Below are 17,039 nucleotides of genomic sequence, written 5' to 3'. Positions count from 1 at the left end.
ATGACTGATGATTGGCTGAGAGAAATTGATGATACAAAGATTGTGGGAGCTGTTTTGTTAGACTTTAGTGCGGCTTTTAACATTATCGCTCATAGTCTGCTGATGGAAAACACATGTGTTATGGCTTTACACCTCCTGCTATATTGTGGATAAAGAGTTACCTGTCTAACAGAACACAGATGGTGTTCTTTAATGGAAGCCTCTCCAACATAATTCCCCAGTGTAGCTGTCTAGGCCCCTTACTTTTTTCTATCTTTACTAATGTTATGCCACTGGCCTTGAGTAAAGCCAGTGTGTCTATGTATGCGGATGACTCAACACTATACACGTCAGCTACTACAGCGATTGAAATCACTGCAACACTTAACAAAGAGCTGCAGTCAGTTTCAGAATGGATGGCAAGGAATAAGTTAGTCCTAAATATTTCAAAAACTAAAAGCATAGTATTTGGGACAAATCATTCACTAAACCCTAAACCTCAACTAAATCTTGTAATAAATAATGTGGAAATTGAGCAAGTTGAGGTGCCTAAACTGCTTGGAGTAACCCTGGATTGTAAACTGTAATGGTCAAAACATGTTGATACAACAGTAGCTAAGATTGGGAGAAGTCTGTCCATAATAAAGTGCTCCTCCGCCTTTTTAACAACAGTAGCAACAAGGCAGGTCCTACAGTATCTAGTTTTGTCGCACCTGGACTACTGTTCAGTCATGTGGTCAGGTGCCACAAAGAGAGATCTCTGTAAATTACAATTGGCTCAGAACAGGGCAGCACGGCTGGCCCTTAAATGTACACGGATAGCTAACATTAATAACATGCATGTAAATCTCTCATGGCTCAAAGTGGAAGAGAGATTTACTTCATCACTACTTGTTTTTGTAAGAAGTATTGACAAGCTGAATGCACCGAGGTGTCTGTTAAACTACTAGCACACAGCTCAGACATCCATGCATACCCCTCCATACAAGACATGCCACCAAAGGTCTCTTCACAGTCCCCAAGTCCAGAACAGACTATGGGAGGCGCACAGTACTACATAGAGCCATGGCTACATGGAACTCTATTCCACATCAGGTAACTGATGCAAGCAGTAGAATCAGATTTAAAAAGCAGATAGAAATACACCTTATGGAACAGCGGGGACTGTGAATAGACACACAGGCACAGACACACAAAAAGATAAGACACAAACTCTACACACACATACACATGGATGTTGTATTGTAGATACGTGATGCGTAGAGTAGTGGCGTGAGGGAACACACTAAATGTATTGGGTAGAGTGTTATGAAATGTAATGTCATGTAATATTTTAAATAGTATATAATTGCCTTAATGTTGCAGCAGCTAATGGGGATCCTTAATAAATACAAATACAAATACGAATCACACATTGGGAATGTGACCAAAATAGCTTTTTACCACCTGAGGAACATTGCCATTGTGCGTCCGTTTCTCTCTCAGGCTGATACAGAGAACCTCACCCATGCTTTCATTATAATCAGTATTGACTACAGTAATGCTCTCCTAAGATCACACATTACACCGGTTGCCGGTGAGTTTAAGAATTAATGTTAAGATTCTTCTTTTGGTTTTTAAATCAATCCACAATTATGTAGACATGCTTTTGAGTTATGTACCCAGTAGGTCCTCTGGCACTGGCCTTTTAACTATCCTTTAGACTTATAGAAGCCTTGCTCAAGGGCACAGACAGACTTTTTAAAATATATTTTTATTCCACCTATTCGTCTCAGGGATTCAAACCAGTGACCTTTCAGTTACTGGCCCAACACTCTTAACCGCTAGGCTAAGTAGCTCCCTCAGAGCCTGTGGCACCAGCCTTTTAACTATCCCAAAGCCTATGACCAAGCGTTGTGGGTTCGATTCCCACAGGGGGCCAGTATGAAAATGTATGCACTCACTAACTGTAAGTCGCTCTGGATAAGAGCGTCTGCCATATGACTAAAGTGTAAAAATGTAAGAGGCATGAAGAGTCAGCCTGTAGTTATTATGCCCCCAGCCTCTGGAATAGCCTGCCAGAGAACCTGAGGGGGGACGAATCTGTGGACATATTTAAAAGAGATCTTAAAACACACCTTTGTAGCTTTGCTTTTCCTCAGGGTGCTTTTTAGACATTCAGTTTTATTGTTATTCTTTTGTTTTCTATCCTCTTATGTTTGTTGTCTAGTAAATATTACAGTTTTTATTTTAATTGTCTTTATAGTTTTTTTTTCCTGTGAAGCACATTGCATTGCATTCCTTGTCTAAAATGTGCTGTATAAATAAAGCTTGATTTTATTTAATTTGAATGTGTTCATATGGCAAAGGGTGGTGCTCTTTCCATTAGTTGAATTTTAACTTTTTGATTTTTATCATTTTAATTCAGATTTTTATGATTAACCACGTGACAATACTTTTGAGAAACGAAAACGTTATTATTGAAATGAAACTGTTCCATTAAAATGTGCATATAAAAATAATAATAACTGGCACGCAGATATGTGGAAATAAATTGTAAGAGCCCCAAACTTGAAACTCAAGATCTGCCTATGGTCTTTATTATAACACCCATTAACTAAATATATAGCTATAGGCTAATATTTCGTCCATTTTTTTGATTCAAACAAGCAAGCTTTTAATTATATTTCTTGAAAACGACAAGGCCAAAGCTTTTCATTTTTCAAGAACAGGTAAAATTCGACTGAGTTCAGCATCGCACTTTCAAATCAGAAGGCAGTTGAGTCACCAGAGGAAGAACAGACATTGAAGAAAACAGGGAGAGAACAGCCTTGTCGTCAAATTACAAATACAGTCATTCATCAATATTTTTTTTCTCTCCAGTTACTGCACGGAACATGTTAAGAAGGCTATTTCTACATATACACAAATAATCCATATCTTACCCTGCCTTGGTTCGCATTTGGACTATTGTACTTTTCTTTCACTTTGACTTTCCAAATAACGAAAAGTGGGAGGCTACTGATAAACTGATAAACCATCCCAGAAAAATAAGTCATGAAACTCCTGTCAATTTGGTAAAAGCCTACATTCTATTGGTGGGTAACATAAAATGTTTCGACATGATTTAACTTCGTGTAGGAACGCGTCATATCTATATAAACCTTCACTGGAGATATGGGATCACACACTATCACATTATCATAACGCTTTTAATACAATGACCTACACTCCAGATCGCCAAATCAGACAATAGATGGTATGGCCATACTTGACTGGAACACATCCATCTGTTTATGTCGTCATGACAAAGTGTAGATTTCGTTTAGATGTGCTCAATCTAAACAGTGTACCAAATTATTAACCTCAATCTCATTCATTCTGAATGTGTCCCTCAAACGCGATTGTTTAGATTTAAATAATTATATACATAATTTAATAGGATCTCTGTGGTAGGCTAACAAACAATTTACATAGAATGAATATATAATGGACTTGGAACCTCTAACCCTGGCAATTCATTTTATTTCTATGGAACAACCACTCTATGACATTAGCAGCCATAGAGAGAACGTGTTTCATCTTTATGATAGCAGTCTCAAAGCAAAACTGTATTAATTGAGATGGAATGTTAAAACCTTCTATGTAATAACCATAAATATTGTAAACTATATGATAAAAATAAAAAAATTGTCCCATTGACTTTTTTCTCTCTCATATGATCTTTGTAAAATGTCAACATAAGTACTGGTCGTCTAACATCTAAATTATTATTAAGATAGAAGTCGCCTATCACTGCTTTCTACAATAATAATTACATTTTTCAATTCACATTTAATCACTCTTAGTTGATAGTTTGTTTTACTGACCGAAATGACAAGGAATCCAGTCAATAGTCAGAGAGAGAATGTCACGATCGTTTAATGACTCGTGGAACCAAGGCGCAGCGTGATAAGCGTACATTTCTATTGTAGTACACAACACAAACAAAACAACAAACAAACGATACGTGAAGTTCTGAGGTTACACAAAACAAACCTTTACGGAACAAGATCCCACACCGACTAGTGCCAAACAGGCTGCCTAAGTATGGTCCCCAATCAGAGACAACGAGCTACAGCTGCCTCTGATTGGGAACCACCCTGGCCAACATAGATCTAAACGATCTAGAACAAAAAACATAGAAAACTAAACATAGACAATCCACACCCTGGCTCAACATTTAAGAGTCCCCAGAGCCAGGGCGTGACAGTACCCCACCCCAAAGGCGCGGACTGCGACCGCGCCACACAAACACAACAGGGTAGGGGCCGGGTGGGCATTCCGCCTCGGAGGCGGATCCGGCTCCGGGCGTGACCACCACCTTCTCTCCACCTCCCCGTTGTGCCCCTGGTCTGGTCCCGCTGACTGGAGCTGGACCCGACGACGGTGGATCAAACCTTACCGGCTCCGGACTGGAGCCGCTGGCCGGAGCTGGACTGGACACCGGTGGAGCGGATTGCTCTGGCTCCGGAGTGGATCCGCTGACTGGAGTTGGACCGGACCCCGGTGGAGCGGATTGCTCTGGCTCCGGAGTGGAGCAGCTGACCGGTGCCGGACCAGGCACCGGTGGAACAGGCACGGGCCGTGCCGGACTGGACACACGCACCACTGGCTTGGTGCGGGGAGCAGGAACGGGCCGGACCGGGCTGACGACACGCACCACTGGCTTGGTGCGGGGAGCAGGAACGGGCCGGACCGGGCTGACGACGCACACCACTGGCTTGGTGCGAGGGACAGGAACAGGCCGGACCGGGCTGGCGACGCGCACCACTGGCTTGGTGCGAGGGACAGGAACAGGCCGGACTGGACTGGGAACACGCACCACTGGCTTGTTGCGGGGTGCCGGAACGGGCCGGGCCGGACTGTGGAGGCGGACTGGAGGTCTGGAGCGGAGAGCTGACACAACCCGTCCTGGCTGAATGCCTATTTCCACACAATATGTGTGAGGCATCAGCACAGGACGTACGGGGCTGTGCACTCGTACTGGCGCTACAGCACGTGGCACTGGCGCAGGATATACGGGACCGAGGAGGCGTACTGGAGACCACGAGCGTTGAGCCGGCACACTCCGTCCTGGCTGTATGCCCATCTTTGCACGACACGTGCGTGGTGCTAGCACAGGACGTACAGGACTGTGCCGGAACACTCGCGGCACAGTACGTGGCTCCGCATAACACGGAGCCTGCCCAGTCACACACTTCCTAGCCTGAGTACGGGGAGTTGGCTCTGCTCTAACCCTAGGCTCCGCCAACCACCCTTTTAGCCCCCCCAAAATGTTTTATTGGGGCTGTCTCTCGGGCTTCCTCCTCGGCCGGTACCCTCTGTGTTGCCGCTGCTCCTCTCTATAGCGCGCCTCCACAGTCTCCTCCCAAGGACGGCGATCCATTCCGGCCTGAATCTCCTCCCAAGTCCAGGATCCCTTCCCGTCCAGGATCTCCTCCCAAGTCCAGGCTGTCTGTTCCTGGACACGCTGCTTGGTCCTCTTTTGGTGGGATCTTCTGTCACGATCGTTTAATGACTCGTGGAACCAAGGCGCAGCGTGATAAGCGTACATTTCTATTGTAGTACACAACACGAACAAAACAACAAACAAATGATACGTGAAGTCCTGAGGTTACACAAAACAAACCTTTACGGAACAAGATCCCACACCGACTAGTGCCAAACAGGCTGCCTAAGTATGGTCCCCAATCAGAGACAACGAGCTACAGCTGCCTCTGATTGGGAACCACCCTGGCCAACATAGATCTAAACGATCTAGAACAAAAAACATAGAAAACTAAACATAGACAATCCACACCCTGGCTCAACATTTAAGAGTCCCCAGAGCCAGGGCGTGACAGAGAAGGTCCATCTGCCTTTAGTTGAGGACAATCAGAAGTGTCCATCATGTTCCAGAGCATCAGCAGAGCATCCCAAAGTCATCCCTAAATCTGACCCCTCCCTCCGGTGTAAGGTGACAGGACTACTCATGTTGCTATCTTATTGAATGGATGATACTTAAAATGTAACCCTTGCAATTGCCATGAATAAAAGCATATGCCCATAGGTAATAACACGTCAAAACAAAACATTGAAATGAACGTTTGTTTAGTTCTGGAGAGGTAAAACAAACAGCTTGTGTAAAAAGAAAACTATACGTTTAATGAATAAAGTGAAAGTTAATGAATGTTTCTTGCATGCAACTGAAGCCTGCAGGTTAATTGCTCCACCAAAGGAAATGGCAGGTTGAGTCTGCTTGGACCCAGGGGCAGCCAGAGAAGGTAATCAGAACAAGCCTAACTTCACCAGAACCACCATGTCTGAGGACACAGGGGGGAAGGTACCATGGTACATGACCCTACTACATGAGAAGGTACATCATTTTCTATAGATTGGTGGGGATCAGTCTGAAAACAAAACATCCATGTAGCCACTTTATTGATAGCCCAGATCTGATGGTTGTTAGCACTATGGTTGGCTCAGTGGGCTGTGCACCATATTAGAGGTTGGTAGTGACTGTAGTTGTAGTATTGTAATCCCTATTTTTACAGGAGCAGAACATACTGATGTTAGGTGAGGAAATCACTTGCCTGTCAGTTTGAAGAGGTGAAGAAAGACCAAGAGATCTCTGTACTTCAGGAGAAGCTGACAGAACTGACCATTTATCATAATGAGGATGTGGCCAGAGGTCAGGGAGGAAGTAGGGACTCCTCTGCACGGTATATTTCAGACTTCTGTGATAGTATTGTAGCTCATACATGTACTGAACAACAAGTTGTGACTTTTGTCCATTTGATACAGTCTGATGGGTATACAGCCATATACTGATTACCACAGCAGTGCTCTAACTTTAACAGTACCATCTGTCCCGCTGCCTTTGAACCCTCAAGGTTGACTAAAATGGAAACTAAAACAAAATGAAGTACAAACTAGAAACTTCAGGTTACAAGACTGTTCAAACCATAACTGATACCAGAACCAACAGAGCACAACACACATCTAGAATTAAATATAAAAACCTGTCAAAATGAAATAAAATGAATGAAAAGACAAAATTGTATGAAAATAATATTAACCTTGGTCATCTCACATAAATTTCTGTGTGTTTCTTTGTATTGAAGGCAGAGTTGATAGTGCGTCTGTCAGAGGAGGTCAGGAATCTGAGGGAGGTGGAGAAGGAGGTCCAGGAGAAGAGCCAGCAGATAACCAGGCTAGAAGAGGAGCTCCACAGGCTGAGAGAGGCCAGCCCTGGGTGGGGTGTTGAATATGGAGGGTTCGGAGCCCTGTTGGACAAAGAAGCAACTCACAGAACACCAAGACATAGAGCAGGTTAACCCTTAGTTAACACTGTCAGAGTTAGGAATGAATCATTTGTTAAAATTTGAAATTGATATAAAGACTGCACGTAATGTTACCATCTGGTATAAGACCTAAAACGGATCTAATCTTGCATGGTGGCCTTGTCTGAGTCTTGGAACATGGCCTCAAACACAGCTCTTCAGACATACAGAGAATGCTGTGGACAGTGAGGAGGAAGGCAACACAGTATCACTTACTGGACAGATGAGAGAAGTGGAGAGAACCAATGAACAACTGATGAGGGACTTAGAGGAGGCCAGGAAGAATCATGTGATCTCTTCTGGTGTGTAGGAGAGGAGATACAATATCAAACACAGCTTTAGAGCCTAAACTGTGGGAGGATGAGCCCCCAATCCCAAATCTCCCCCTTGCCCCTTTCCCCTTAACCCCTATGTACTCTGAGAACTGAAAGGTTTGGATAGGTGTGAACAATCCTGTCAATAAAAGGTGACACTCTTATTGTATGTTATCCCAATCAATACTGTATTTGTACTCTGCAGGTACAGTGAGTTCCTTGTGTAGAACTCTGTCCATAAAGGAAGGAGAGCTGATCTCTGCTAAAGGCCAACAGGATGAGTTGAGACAGCAGCTGAAGGACCGGTTGGCCCAGTAACAGGCCATGTCCAGGAAGGTAGTGAAGAACCGGTTGGCCCAGTAACAGGCCATGTCTAGAAAGGTATGAACATGCTTTGAGTGTGTAGATTTGTAGATTAGGCTATATAACTGTATATGTGAATCAGACCTGGGTCAAATATGTATTTCAATAAATCAAACACATTTTATTTATAAAGCCCTTTTTACATCAGCAGATGTCACAAAGTGCTATACAGAAACCCAGCCTATTTCAAATTATATGAATATTTCAGGTGTTCATGATTTATCTTAATCGGGAGGCAGAGGTTGCACTTTTGGGACTATTCAGTTGTTTCCTTTGTGTCTAAATTGAGCACACCTAAAGTTTTTCAAACACAATGTGAATGTGACTTCTCTTTAACCTGCCTTTATTTTCAGTTCACCTGTTTACGTGACAGTATGAGGAACTCACTATAATGCTGGAGGAGGAGAATGAACCCTGAGGCAGGTAGGGACACGTCTTTCCTGTTACTTCATCAGATAACTTTGTTTATACGCTACACTTCCTCTCAAAGAGACAAAGTTAGAAAGCCTGACTCACGGTTAGAAAGTCTCAGTACTTGTGTGTCTGTGTAATGTCCACTAGAATAGAAAACAGCATATCTACCGTGTGTGGTTGGAAAAAGCTGAAAGTGAAAGTTGAATTTAAAGTTGAAAAAACATCCTCTTTCTAACCACAGAACAGAAGTGTTCCAACCCCTGCCTCTCGATTGTGAAACATGGTCACGCCTCTTTCTGCTTGAGTCAGGGTTTTATGTGGTTCTTAGTGAAAAGCCTTGCACAGCTCTTAATGATACCAAAATACATCATTTTGGGATGTAACTTTTTGCTCATGGATGTCTAAGTAAATAGACTAGGGCAAGTGCATTGATTATGTCAAGGAATGCTTCAATGAGAAACCTCAAAGATTGGCAAGTAATGTTAAAGAAAGGGTTTAGATAATGTATCGCCAACAAGACAGGGTATTTGTCATCGATCCACTGATTGCGATCCTCCAGGTTGTAGTCCAGCTGCAGGAGGAAGTGTCCCAGAGGAAAAAGGAAGTAGCTGAGGCGAAAGGTCAGACGAAGCAGCTCAGCCGGGCGCAGAAGGTGGAGAGAGAAGCCCAGAGGAGCCTGAGGAGAGAGGTCCAGGTCTGCCAGGAGACCATTGACTCTCTGAACCTGCAGAGCAACAACAGACTAGTGGCCCTGGAGTAGATACAGACCACGGTATGACTGACCTCTCTCCTCATTCATAGTCATCTGGAGTACAGACCAGGGTATGACTGACCTCTCTCCTCATTCATAGTCATCTGGAGTACAGACCAGGGTATGACTGACCTCTCTCCTCATTCATAGTCATCTGGAGTACAGACCAGGGTATGACTGACCTCTCTCCTCATTCATAGTCATCTGGAGTACAGACCAGGGTATGACTGACCTCTCTCCTCATTCATAGTCATCTGGAGAACAGACCAGGGTATGACTGACCTCTCTCCTCATTCATAGTCATCCTTATCATGATGTAGGCACCAATGATGTTGTAACCAATGATGTTGTAACCAGTGATGCAATAATGTTAACTATACGTTTATACATAGTATGCACTGATGTAGTTATGAAAACAGCAGAAAGGCCTGCACACTGTCTGTATCGAATTACCACCTTTAATCACAATGTTTCTAACCTGTTTTTATGTATACTTTATTAGCCCAGCACCTACCTTTTTAAGGATCTGACCACAAACATTTATATAGCAATGATATAAATTTGAAGCAAGCTTCCAGGAAATTGGAACGGAAATGGCGCCACACCAAACTGGAAGTCTTCCGACTAGCTTGGAAAGACAGTACCGTGCAGTACCGAAGAGCCCTCACTGCTGCTCGATCATCCTACTTTTCCAAATTAATCGAGGAAAATAAGAACAATCCAAAATTTCTTTTTGATACTGTTGCAAAGCTAACTAAAAAGCAGCATTCCCCAAGAGAGGATGGTTTTCACTTCAGCAGTGATAAATTCATGAACTTCTTTGAGGAAAAGATCATGACCATTAGAAAGCAAATTACGGACTCCTCTTTGAATCTGCGTATTCCTCCAGGGCTTAGCTGTCCTGGATCTGCACAGCTCTGCGAGGGCCTGGGATCGGGAGAGACACTTAAGTGTTTTAGTACTATATCTCTTGACACAATGATGAAAATAATCATGGCCTCTAAACCTTCAAGCTGCATACTGGATCCTATTCCTACTAAACTGCTGAAGGAGCTGCTTCCTGTGCTTGGCCCTCCTATGTTGAACATAATAAACAGCTCTCTATCCACCGGATGTGTACCAAACTCACTAAAAGTGGCAGTGATAAAGCCTCTCTTGAAAAAGCCAAACCTTGACCCGGAAAATATAAAAAACTATCGGCCAATATCGAATCTTCCATTCCTCTCAAAAATTTTAGAAAAAGCTGTTGCGCAGCAACTCACTGCCTTTCTGAAGACAAACAATGTATACGAAATGCTTCAGTCTGGTTTTAGACCCCATCATAGCACTGAGACTGCACTTGTGAAGGTGGTAAATGACCTTTTAATGGCGTCAGACCGAGGCTCTGCATCTGTCCTCGTGCTACTAGACCTTAGTGCTGCCTTTGACACCATCGATCACCACATTCTTTTGGAGAGACTGGAAACCCAAATTGGTCTACACGGACAAGTTCTGGCCTGGTTTAGATCCTACCTGTCGGAAAGATATCAGTTTGTCTCTGTGAATGGTCTGTCCTCCGACAAATCAACTGTACATTTCGGTGTTCCTCAAGGTTCCGTTTTAGGACCACTATTGTTTTCACTATATATTTTACCTCTTGGGGATGTTATTCGAAAACATAATGTTAACTTTCACTGCTATGCGGATGACACACAGCTGTACATTTCAATGAAGCATGGTGAAGCCCCAAAATTGCCCTCGCTAGAAGCCTGTGTTTCAGACATAAGGAAGTGGATGGCTGAAAACTTTTTACTTTTAAACTCGGACAAAACAGAGATGCTTGTTCTAGGTCCCAAGAAACAAAGAGATCTTCTGTTAAATCTGACAATTCATCTTGATGGTTGTAAAGTCGTCTCAAATAAAACTGTGAAGGACCTAGGCGTTACTCTTGACCCTGATCTCTCTTTTGACGAACATATCAAGACTGTTTCAAGGACAGCTTTTTTCCATCTACGTAACATTGCAAAAATCAGAAATTTTCTGTCCAAAAATGATGCAGAAAAATTAATCCATGCATTTGTTACTTCTAGATTAGACTACTGCAATGCTCTATTTTCCGGCTACCCGGATAAAGCACTAAATAAACTTCAGTTAGTGCTAAATACGGCTGCTAGAATCCTGACTAGAACCAAGAAATTTGATCATATTACTCCAGTGCTAGCTTCCCTACACTGGCTTCCTGTTAAGGCAAGGGCTGATTTCAAGGTTTTACTGTTAACCTATAAAGCGTTACATGGGCTTGCTCCTACCTATCTTTCCGAGTTGGTCCTGCCGTACATACCAATACGTACGCTACGGTCACAAGACGCAGGCCTCCTAATTGTCCCTAGAATTTCTAAGCAAACAGCGGGAGGCAGGGCTTTCTCCTATAGATCTCCATTTTTATGGAACAGTCTGCCTACCCATGTGAGAGACGCAGACTCGGTCTCAACCTTTAAGTCTTTACTGAAGACTTATCTCTTCAGTAGGTCATATGATTGAGTGTAGTCTGGCCCAGGAGTGTGAAGGTGAACGGAAAGGCTGGAGCAACGAACAGCCCTTGCTGTCTCTGCCAGGCCGGTTCCCCTCTCCACTGGGGTTCTCTGCCTCTAACCCTGTTGCAGGGGCTGAGTCACTGGCCTGCTGGTGCTCTTTCATGCCGTCCCTGGGAGGGGTGCGTCACTTGAGTGGGTTGAGTTACTGACGTGATCTTCCTGTCTGGGTTGGCGCCCCCCCCCCCCCCCTTGGTTTGTGCTGTGGTGGAGACCTCTGTGGGCTATACTCGGCCTTGTCTCAGGATTGTAAGTTGGTGGTTGGGGATATCCCTCTAGTGGTGCGGGGGCTGTGCTTTGGCGGAGTGGGTGGGGTTATATCCTTCCTGTTTGGCCCTGTCCGGGGGTTTCTTCGGATGGGGCCACAGTGTCTCCGGACCGCTCCTGTCTCAGCCTCCAGTATTTATGCTGCAGTAGTTTATGTGTCGGGGGGCTGGGGTTAGTTGGTTATACCTGGAGTACTTCTCCTGTCTTATCCAGTGTCCTGTGTGAATTTAAGTATGCTCTCTCTAATTCTCTCGTTCTCTCTTTCTCTCTGAGAACCTGAGCCCTAGGACCATACGTCAGGACTACCGGGCATGATGACACCCTGCTGCCCCCAGTCCGCCTGGCCTTGCTGCTATTCCAGTTTCAACTGTTCTGCCTGCGGCTACGAAACCCCTACCTGTCCCAGACCTGCTGTTTTCAACTCTAAATGATCGGCTATGAAAAGCCAACTGAGAGACCTGAGCCCTAGGACCATACGTCGGGACTACCGGCCGTGGTGACTCCTTGCTATCCCCAGTCCGCCTGGCCTTGCTGCTATTCCAGTTTAAACTGTTCTGCCTGCGGTTATGGAACCCCTACCTGTCCCAGACCTGCTGTTTTAAACTCTAATGATCGGCTATGAAAAGCCAACTGAGATTTATTCCTGATTATTATTTGACCATGCTTGTCACTTATGAACATTTTTGAACATCTTGGCATGGTTCTGTTATAATCTCCACCCGGCACAGCCAGAAGAGGACTGGCCACCCCTCATAGCCTGGTTCCTCTCTAGGTTTCTTCCTAGGTTTTGCCTTTCTAGGGAGTTTTTCCTAGCCACCGTGCTTCTACACCTGCATTACTAGCTGTTTGGGGTTTTAGGCTGGGTTTCTGTACAGCACTTCGAGATATTAGCTGATGTAAGAAGGGCTATATAAAATAAAATTGATTGATTGATTAATAGGAAGGCATACTTAATGAAGGATTTATGAAGAGTTTCTAAGTAGATAAACTATTCATTATCGGTTTGTTTATTAAGTCATAATAAACCTGGTTCCATGTCTTCCAGCATGAAAGGTGAGATTGAAGATCATCAAGGCTGTGAAAGCAGCAGCTCCATCACCACAGAAGAAGATCTAATGAAAGCAAGCAGCAGCTCTAACACCACAGAAGAAAAATGTGGTCCTCTGTAGCTCAGCTGGTAGAGCACGGCGCTTGTAACGCCAAGGTAGTGGGTTCGATCCCCGGGACCACCCATACACAAAAATGTATGCACGCATGACTGTAAGTTGCTTTGGATAAAAGCGTCTGCTAAATGGCATATTATTATTATATTAAGAAGATCTAATGAGAGAAAAAAGCAGCTCCAACACCACCGAAGAAGATCTAATGAGAGAAAGCAGCAGCTCCAACACCACAGAAGAAGATCTAATGTCACACACAGTGGAGGAACTCCTGACAGCTGCAACTGGAAGGGATATCCTTGAGTGTGACTGTAACTGTTACACTTGTCCGCCATCTTGTGGAATGACATGTCAATTAATTTAGGCTACTACTGGAATCAATTCACTAGTGGCCTAGGTATTTTGTTTTATTTAGCAAACTTTTTTTTTTTTTACAAAATAAGGTACACTTGCTGAATGTATGTTGATTATTTTCACAATATTAACAAATGTACAAGTGTTTTGTGCCAATACAAATTACTGTACAGAAAAACAACAAGTCATGTAAAATGTATCAGATCATTTAAATAGAATTTACATAGAATTTTAATTCAAGCAATCATCAAACCAGTTTTGTTAAAAGGCACAAGTAAAGACTGTTCATATCACATTTGATTTTTAAATAACAGGTGAATCAAGATCACAGATCCCAGTAACGTTGGCTGAATACAGCCAACTCCTGATAAATCCACATTGGATTAGTCCAAATTCAAGTGGAAGTGCTTGCAATTCATTTTATCCACGGTGCTGTGGATATCTTCACGCTCCAGTTCTCCAGACACTTCATCTGAGTACAGTGGATGGTGATCATTTATGATATTGCACGTTTTCAATGGTACACTTTCAAACTCAGCTCCCAGATTAGTGCAGGCTGCGAGATGCGACTGACATTTTACGGGTGGGGAGAGAGCGAGAGTGGAGGGTGGACATGGAGGGCGCATGGCTTGAAGCACTGAACATCATGGTGTGAATTGGAATGTGTTTAGGCTATTACTAGCATCAGAACTTCACTGAATTACATAATTATATACAAGACATTAGGAATATTTTTGGAACTTAAAATAACATTATATAAACCGGTTTTCAAGATTTGTAAATAACAGTTATGTTCCAGAAGACTAGACATCACTTTTGTTCCCAGTTCAGTTTCTGTTTCATGAAGAAAATGTACATTTAAATAATTTAGCAGAAGCTCTTAGGGTTAAGTGCCTTGCTGAAGGGCAGATCAACATAATTTTTTTTCTTCCACCTAGTCTGCTTAGGGATTCCAAACAGCAACCTTAGTCAGCTAGTCGGCTGAGGCATTCAAACGGGCGACCTTTCAGTTACTGGCCTAACGCTGTTAACCGCTAGGCTACCTGCCGCCCAGTGGTCCTCTCTCTGACTCACTCACTCACTCTCACACACGTACGCACACACACAAACACTAAAAAAGAATTCATACACACACTTAACAATAATTTACAGATGCAATAGAAACAGATACAATTCCTAAAATGAATCTGAGTTTTTTCTTTTTTTCACTATTATTAAAACTATGTCCAGTGTAGCTCAGTTGGTAGCGCATGGTGTTTGCAATGCCAAGGTTGTTGGTTCAATTCCCATGGGGGACCAGTATTAATGAAAATGTATGCACTCACTACTGTAAGTCACTCTGGATAAGAGTGTCTGCTAAATGACTAAAATGTAAACAGCTCCAGCTAATATCACTGTCATGGATGCCACAGCACTGCTTCTAGCTGTTGAATGGGATAGTTGTGGTCCACACTCTGAATCCGACCAAGGGGATCCTGGTTTCATTTCCTGAAGTCCCAAGGATTCACATCTATAAACAGATAAATACTGGCCATTAATGATTCATTTATAACTTGGTCATACATCTTTCAGTTTTAGATGTGTGTTAGGTAACTTTGTATTTAGGGTAAAAACTATTTGTGTAAGCCACACTTACTCTGTGTGTGACTGGCAGGCTGTTAATGATCCATCTGAATAAGTATCACCAGTACAGTCAGAACACACAGTATCTGTAGATGTTGTTCCTGCACAAATGGAGGTTTAAACATACGTTTACATTATTAAAAAACAAGACATCCCAAAACAAACTTGTAAACATCGTACTTAAACTTTCCCCATGTACTCTTCTTGATTTATTTTTAATTCTCTAATGATTTCAATCAATCAATCAAACGATCAGCTACTTTTAATTCAGTAGAGTAACTTGGCACACTAGAAATCATGACAAAATCATGTTGAATACTTGAGAGGAGACCAACCTGTGTGACGGATGTATTGACCAGGTTTACAGCTGCTGTGTTTCTGGGCTATTCTACAACCATCTTTGTCAGAGAGCAGACAAAAGAACCGCTCCAGTGGCCCGCAAAAATCATCTGATTCTGGTTTGCATGGCTGTTTTACCCTCAAACCCAAACCTATGAAGAACACATTGCATTCATTATCTTAAGAAAACATATTAAGCCAGTCAAATGTCAATCATAAATCACATCTGATATAGCCTGTAGCACATTACCTCAGTATTAAAGTCTGGCTATTGTATAAATACAGGACAACTCTCACCTGAATCACAGCTGGAACATGGTGCACATTTCATGAGACCATTGGGCTCATCAAGGAATGTAGAATCAACACAGGGCACACAGCTGGTGCTGGTGAATTCAGTACAATGCTCATATACACGATTTCCTGCAGAAGAGAGAATCACAATGTATGGAATTTCTATTGGTGTTGATCAATTATTAACCTATGATGATGATGTAAAGAGAGGGTCTTTACCTGGTGAACACATGGGACAACATTCATCCCCTATTCTGTACTCGGCTCTACCACATGCAATACAGGATCCAATGCTTCCAAGCACCAATATAATAGGTACCTGGAAGTAGAGAAAATGTTAACAAATTCCCAAATTCAAAACTGATGTGGATGTATATAACTTACAGAACTAGTTAGCACAATTCAAACAAAAATATTCTCATTTCAAATAAATGTAATTATGTAGGACCATTTTATACAGGCAGTAGGACCTGTTTTGAGCCCCAAAACAGGTGTGGGGGGGTGTCGGGGGGGTTTGCCTGTTTTGCATGTTATTTTGGCATCAATTCATGTCACGTATCCGTTTGCAAACAATGTAAAAAAAAATATATTGAGTTAATAAAGCAGCATACAAACATGCTCTCTTTCTTGAGTAAGGCAGCTCCAAAATGCAGGTGTTTCAGTCTAGCTCAGTGCTTTCTGTGGTGGAGGGGCAGCCAGCGGAATATACAGAGTGTAGGTGTTGGTAATCTTCTCTAGTTGCACCATGATTGGCTCAATGTTCTGTCACTCATTGGGACAAAATGTCACCGCAGAATCTACAGGGAGAGCTAGGCAGTTCAAGCCCCCTTGGGTGCTGCCATAGATTTACATTAGAGTGCCCATCCAAGAAGGCTCAAGGTCATTGGCCACATATAAAATTACGTAAAATCACTTATATCTACCGTAGCTTTGATTGGACATGTTACTTTCAAAATCTTAGCTAGCAAGCTAGACAAGCAGTCATCATCATGAATCCCGTCAACAATCTACTGGCAAATCCTTTTCAATCCTTGTCATATAAATTATAGATAAAAGGTATTGGTGTTCATCGGCCATTGGACATAAACATTACACAACAAGTTGGAAATTCATCAATGAGTGGTTTGGAAGGAATCCGTGGCTAACTGCACATTTTGCAAAGCAATAACTATTTTGCTTCCCTCTGCCTGCTATTCGATGGGGAGGGTGTGTGGTCCAAGTCTGGGTTTAAGGATTTCAAACGTTTGTCTGAAATGGTCTCTTTTCCA

At 42.9% G+C, this 17,039-nt stretch overlaps 3 protein-coding genes across 3 annotated transcripts in view; all 3 read right to left on the bottom strand.

The window, feature by feature from the left end:
* Positions 1-2,931, bottom strand: part of LOC311148027 (tumor necrosis factor receptor superfamily member 5-like) — a 120,731-nt gene extending 117,800 nt beyond the window's left edge. Inside the window, exon 1 of the mRNA XM_084184913.1 lies at positions 2,904-2,931. The gene's annotated coding sequence lies outside the window, so the exon portion shown is untranslated. The remainder of the gene's footprint in view (positions 1-2,903) is intronic.
* The window catches only part of LOC311148031 (tumor necrosis factor receptor superfamily member 14-like), a 48,252-nt gene that overhangs the window by 8,959 nt on the left and 22,254 nt on the right, over positions 1-17,039 (bottom strand). The window lies entirely within an intron of this gene.
* LOC311148036 (tumor necrosis factor receptor superfamily member 14-like) lies at positions 13,615-16,571 on the bottom strand. The gene is made up of 6 exons (XM_084184928.1): positions 16,383-16,571; positions 15,991-16,090; positions 15,775-15,900; positions 15,474-15,629; positions 15,152-15,239; positions 13,615-15,025 (listed from the first exon to the last, which is right to left on the bottom strand). Exons 1-6 carry the CDS (start codon positions 16,386-16,388, stop codon positions 14,872-14,874), a joined length of 630 nt encoding a protein of 209 aa, XP_084041054.1. The 5' UTR covers positions 16,389-16,571; the 3' UTR covers positions 13,615-14,871.

This window comes from Coregonus lavaretus (assembly GCF_964263955.1).
Source record: "Coregonus lavaretus genome assembly, chromosome: 20".
Classification (NCBI taxonomy): Eukaryota; Metazoa; Chordata; class Actinopteri; order Salmoniformes; family Salmonidae; genus Coregonus; species Coregonus lavaretus.
Note: the sequence above shows the minus strand (reverse complement) of the source record. Positions and strands in the feature narration are given on the sequence as shown.

Bases quoted from the DNA above. Each gene is read 5' to 3' on its own strand.
- LOC311148036 (XM_084184928.1), bottom strand. The intron at 15,630-15,774 runs GTGAGAGTTGTC...TGTTCTTCATAG, and splicing joins ATGTTCCAGCTGTGATTCAG to GTTTGGGTTTGAGGGTAAAA. The intron at 15,026-15,151 runs GTAAGTGTGGCT...ATCTGTTTATAG, and splicing joins GCCTGCCAGTCACACACAGA to ATGTGAATCCTTGGGACTTC.